This window comes from Leucoraja erinacea, chromosome 8 (genome assembly GCF_028641065.1).
Source record: "Leucoraja erinacea ecotype New England chromosome 8, Leri_hhj_1, whole genome shotgun sequence".
Classification (NCBI taxonomy): domain Eukaryota; kingdom Metazoa; phylum Chordata; class Chondrichthyes; order Rajiformes; family Rajidae; genus Leucoraja; species Leucoraja erinaceus.
Genome location: NC_073384.1, coordinates 1995832 through 2001831, shown reverse-complemented (window position 1 = coordinate 2001831; position 6000 = coordinate 1995832). Strand labels below are relative to the sequence as shown.

General features: G+C 54.1%; 1 protein-coding gene across 1 annotated transcript in view; it reads left to right on the top strand.

Moving 5' to 3' along the window:
• The first annotated feature begins 570 nt into the window (after positions 1-570).
• Positions 571-6000, top strand: part of LOC129699217 (sprouty-related, EVH1 domain-containing protein 2-like) — a 71161-nt gene continuing 65731 nt past the window's right edge. The window contains exon 1 of the mRNA XM_055638834.1: positions 571-1098. Within this exon, the coding sequence (XP_055494809.1) occupies positions 1073-1098 (26 nt within the window). The 5' untranslated portion in view covers positions 571-1072. The remainder of the gene's footprint in view (positions 1099-6000) is intronic.

The window sequence follows — 6000 nt, the reverse complement described above, 5'->3', positions numbered from 1 at the left end:
AGTGCAACAATGGAACCGGCCAGTGCAACAATGTAACCGGCCAGTGCAACAGTGTAACCGGCCAGTGCAACAGTGTAACCGGCCAGTGCAACAGTGTAACCGGCCAGTGCAACAGTGTAACCGGCCAGTGCAACAATGTAACCGGCCAGTGCAACAGTGTAACCGGCCAGTGCAACCGTGTAACCGGCCAGTGTAACCGGCCAGTGCAACAATGTAACCGGCCAGTGCAACAATGTAACCGGCCAGTGCAACAGTGTAACCGGCCAGTGCAACAGTGTAACCGGCCAGTGCAACAGTGCAACAGTGTAACCGGCCAGTGCAACAGTGTAACCGGCCAGTGCAACAGTGTAACCGGCCAGTGCAACAATGTAACCGGCCAGTGCAACAGTGTAACCGGCCAGTGCAACAGTGTAACCGGCCAGTGCAACAGTGTAACCGGCCAGTGCAACAGTGTAACCGGCCAGTGCAACAGTGTAACCGGCCAGTGCAACAGTGTAACCGGCCAGTGCAACAATGTAACCGGCCAGTGCAACAGGCCAGTGCAACAATGTAACCGCCCAGTGCTACACCGTGGCAGGCAGGCAGGCAGGCGGTGGCGGGTTTTTTGTGAATGGGAGCGGGCCGCACTCTTTGCCGCGGCGTAGTTAGCGGCTCCGGGCCGCATCGCCGCCGCTGATGTCATTGCTTCCGCCCTGCTTCCTTTTTGGAGAATCCAAAATGGAGTGAGAGAGGGGTTTGTGAAGACAGACAGACAGACAGACTGGGCTGCTGCAAGGCTGCAAGGCTGCAAGGGTGTCCCCGGCCCCGCACGGCTGCTGTTGCACGGTTGCATTGGCAGCTGGGCTGCAGCGGGCAGGATGTGAGCGGCCAGCGGGAGCAGCAGAGCGGCCAGGAGGGGAGAGCAGGGACGGGGAGAGGAGGGAGGGAGGGCAGTGGGAGAGGAGGCTGCACTCACTCACTCACTCACTCCCCCCTCCCGCTCCCCGGGCCCGCAGCCCGGCGCCACACTCACCCACACTCACACACACACAGCAGTGAAGTTTGCAACCATGTCCGCCGCCGCTCCACCAAAATGACCGAGCAATCGCACCCAGACCAGTGAGTAGTGGCCGCGGCCCGCGCCTCCTCTTCCCTCTCCCCCTCTTCCCTCCTCCCCCCCTCTTCCCTTCCCCCCCCTCTCTCTTTTCCCCCCCCTCTTCCCTCCCCCCCTCTTTCCCTCCCCCCCTCTTCCCTCTTTCCCCCCCCCTTTCCCCCCTCTACCCCTCCCCCCCCCCCCTCTCCCCCCCCCCTCTTTCCCCCCCCTTCCCTCTCCCCCCCTCTTTCCCCCTTTCCCCCCCCTCCCCCCCTCTTCCCCCCCCTTCCCCCCCCCCTCTCCTCCATTGTCTTTCTCCCACCCCCCCCCCCCCCCCCCCCCCCCCCCCTCCCCCCCCCCCCCCCCCCCCCCTCCCCCCCCCCCTCCCCCCCTCCCTCCCCCCCTCTCCCCCCCCTCCTCTGCTTGAATGACAATTTGTGGGGGAGGGGAGTGGGTTGGTGGTGGGGAAAGAGTGAGGATGTGGTTTGTAGGATGTGACGGGAGAGGGTTGGGGTGGGGGGGGTAACGTGTGGTGGATTTTGTGTGGGGGGGGGAGGTGTGGGGGTAGGTGGGGGAGGGAGGAATTTGCGGACTGATGTTGAGAGGAGGAAGGGGTGATTGGGGTTGAGGACGGGGATGGGGGGGGGTAAGTAGTTGGGAGTAATGGGTAGAGGAGGGGGGCTGGTAGAGGTAGAGGAGGTGAGAAGGTTGGGGTCGGGGAGATGAGGAGGGGGGTAGGGATGGGGAGTGGGGGGAGAGAGGGCGGGAGGGAGGGGGAGAGAACGGGGGAGTGGGGGGGTCGGTGAGGGGAGGTTGTCAGATGGGCAGAGGGTCCGAGCGGGGGCTTCATTAGGATGGGGGAAGTTGCGGAGAGGGGTTCGGGGGGTGGGGAGGTGAGTCAGGAAAGGGATAGAGCAGGATTTATTATTTGGGGGGTGGGAGAGGGGATGAGGAGGGGGCATTAGGGCTGGGCTGGATCAGTGGCGGGGAGGGGGCTGTGGATTGAGATGGCGGGGGTGGGGGAGAGAGCTGGGGTGCAAGTACAAGCATGGGGTGGGGGTGGGGGGGGGTGAGACATGAAAGGACATGTCAGGAGTGTTTATTATTGTCACGTGTACCAGGGTGATGTTTTTGTTGGGTGCCAACCAGTCAGTGGAGAGACTGTGGGGGGGGGGGGGCATCAGGGGGGGGGGGGGGATAGTGGCTGGGAACTCGTGGGAAGGGCAGGTGTGTGCAGTTGTGTGTGTGTGTGGGGGGGTGAGTGTGTGGGGGGGTTGGTGAGTGTGTGTGTCTGGGGGGAGTGAGTGTGTGTGTGGGGGTGTGAGTGTGTGTGGGGGGGGTGTGAGTGTGTGGGGGGGTGAGTGTGTGTGTGGGGGGAGTGAGTGTGTGTGTGGGGGGGGTGGTGGGTGTGTGTATAGAGTGAGAGTGTGAGTGGTGAGTGTGAGTGTGGGGCTGGTGTGAGTGTGAGGTGTGTGGGTGGGGGGCGGTGAGTGTGTGGTGTGTGTGTGTGTCTGAGGAGAGTGTGCGTGAGTGAGTGTGTGTGGGTGGGTGTGGTGCGTGTGTGTGGGGGGGTGAGTGTGTGGGGTGTGAGTGTGTGCGTGGGTGGGGGGGGCGGTGAGTGTGTGGGGAGGTGTGTGTGAGTGAGTGTGTGTGTGTGTGGGTGAGTGTGTGTGTGTGTGTGAGTGTGTGTGTGTGTGTGAGTGTGTGTGTGTGTGTGTGGGCACATGTGTGTGCATGTGTGTGTGTGGGGGTGGTGAGTGTGTGGGGTGTGTGAGTGAGTGTCTATGAGGAGAGTGTGAGTGGGTGGGGGTGAGTGTGTGGGGTGTAAGTGGGTGGGGGTGGTGAGTGTGTGGGGTGTGAGTGTGAGTGAGTGGGGTGTGAGTGTGTGAGTGTGTGTGTGTGGGGGGTGTGTGTGAGTGTGTGTGGGTATGAGTGTGATTGAGTGTGTGTTTGTGTGAGTCGGGCCCTTGTCCGGTCGGTGCTGGTCACATGAGCAGCCATTCATAAATGCTGCGATGTCCAGCCCATTCATGACTACCTGCGGGTGTAACCAATGGCGATGCCATCACTGAGAACAACAGTACACATTCGCTTGTTCACAAGTAACCAGCCTTCTGGCTGTTGTTTTCCAGCTGTGAGCTTTGCTTTCATTGCTGCCGTTAACCAAGATAATACTTGTCTTTATGTTTACCACAGTTTGATAATCTGACCCGGGGATGATATTACACTTGCATTGCCATGTTTTCAATGTTTAATTCTTGCAGAGTAAGATTGCAACTGCAGGGAATGTGGGGGGGAATTGTAGCCTTTAATGTTTTTGTCCGAGTCTGGGCGTGGAAAGAAATGCTGCTCAGTATTTGGACTTTGGTTCAGTTTGAGTTGAGTTTATTGTCACGTGTACCGAGGTACAATGAAAAGCTTTTGTTGCGCGCTAACCAGTCAGCGGAAAGACAAGACATCGAGCGGTCCGCGGTGTACAGATATTTTTGTCACACAGTGTTTGAAGTTTGTTGGAGCAGAGGTTGTGAGAGTTGATTGATTTACATTGTAAACGGAGCAAAACTCTGTTGCCAACGCATGTTTTTCAAAGTGATCTCTCGTTATTTTTAACACTAAGATCCATGGGTGTGTGTTCAGATTTACTATTGTCACCTGTGCAGAGGTGCAGAGCAAAGCTTTTCACTGTACGCTATCGATTGGGGTCAAACGACACGACACACATTGCAATCGGCAAACTCCAGTCCGATAGTTAGAGCACAGGGGAAGATACTGAGTGCATTCACTTCAGTTTTATTTGTCATATGTAGGTTACCACAGGGTTAAAGGTACAGTGAAATGTTTTAGACAAGACAACAGGTCACCTCAGCAATGATAAAAGAGAGGTAAAAAAAAAATATAGTGAGTAACTAAGTTTATTGGCCAAGTTTTCACATACAAGGAATTTGCCTTGGCGCTCCGTCCACATGTAACAACATGACATACAGTGACAGTTACAGACTGAGAAAACACTAAACATTAATAATAATAAAACATTCATGATAAAACACCATTGATCAAGCATGTGAACCAACAAAATACCAGATCAAAGGGAGGCTACAGATTTTTGGCTGTTGAGTAGAGCAACTACTCGTGGATAAAAACTGTTTTTATGTCTGGCTGTGGCAGCTTTGACAGTCCGGAGTTGCCTTCCAGAGGGAAGTGATTCAAAGAGTTTGTGGCCAGGGTGAGAGGGGTCAGAGATGATCTTGCCCGCTCGCTTCCTGGCCCTTGCAGTGTACAGTTCATCAATGGGGGGAAGGTTGCAGCCAATAACCTTCTCAGCTGATCGGACGATTCACTGCAGCCTCCAGGTGTCGTGCTTGGTGGCTGAGCCAAACCAGACCATGATGGAGAAGGTGAGAACAGACTCTACGATGGCCGTGTAGAATTGGACCATCATTGCCTGTGGCAGATTGTGTTTCCTCAGCTGCCGCAGGAAGTACATCCTCTGTTGTGCCTTTTTGACCGTGGAGTCGATGGTAGCCCCCCACTTAAGGTCCTTGGAGATGATGGGTCCCAGAAAGTTCTCAGCATTGTAGCGCATCAGTTCCAGAGACAAAGTCCAATGTCCGCAATGGGGTAGAGGTGAATTGGACAGTACCCTAGCTCATGGAAGGACCGTTCAGAAGCCGGATAACAGAGGGGAAGATACAGAGTGCAGAATATAGTTCTCAGCATTGTAACCTTACTGCATTGTAATTACTGCATTGAAACGTATTGGGATTACAGTGGTTGTCGGACAGTGGGGTGAAGGCAGGAGAATGGGGTTAGGAGGGAGAGATCGATCAGCCATGATTGAATGGCGGTGTAGACTTGATGGGCCGAATGGCCTAATTCTGCTCCTGAAACATGACTTTATAATGGAACTTTTTTTTAAACTTTGACAAATCAGTCTGAGGATGCCTCAAGCTTGTCCCTGAAATTTAGCTTTAAAATTTAATTTTAAGGTACATCGAAGAAACAGGCCCTTCGGCCCACCTAGTTGGGCCAAAGGGAAGATCATCCCTATACTATCCTACACACTAGGGGGCAATTTACAGCGAACCAATTAACCTGCAAACCCCGCACGTCTTTGGAGTGTGGGAGGAAACCGGAGCACCCGGAGAAAACCCACGCAGGTCACGGGGAGAACGTGCAAACTCCGCACAGCCAGCACTCTGGTTCAAATCCGGGTACCTGGTGCTGTGAGGCAGCAACTCAACCGCTGTGTCATCGTGGCGCCCTTCTTCAAATAAAAAATAATGTTTTTGTAATTGTACAGGGCCCTAGTGAGACCACACCTGGAGTATTGTGTGCAGTTTTGGTCCCCTAATTTGAGGAAGGACATTCTTGCTATTGAGGGAGAGCAGCGTAGGTTTACAAGGCTAATTCCCAGGATGGCGGGACTGTCATATGCTGAGAGAATGGAGCAGCTGGGCTTGTACACTCTGGAGTTTAGAAGGATGAGAAGGATAATATTGTCTATTATCTAAAATATTTGGACTTTTCAGAATAATCAAAAAAAAATTGATCAGCGATGAATTTCCGCCCTTAGATTTAGATTTTCATTGGAGAATTGAGAAAATTTAGATTTGCACCTCCAGCTGAAACAAAACCAACTCAGGCAGCATCTCTGGAGAGAAGGATGGGTGATGTTTCGGGTCGAGACCCTTCTTCAGACTATCAAGATCCTTAACTATGTATCTCCTTCTCCCCTAACACTCAGTCTGAAGAAGAGTCTCGACCCGAAACATCACCCGTTCCTTCTCTCCAGAGATGTCGCCCGTCCCACTGAGAAACTTCTTAAGGGGTTGGACAGGCTAGATGCAGGATGATTGTTCCCGATGTTGGGGAAGTCCAGAACAAGGGGTCACAGTTTAAGGATAAGGGGGAAATCTTTTGGGACCGAG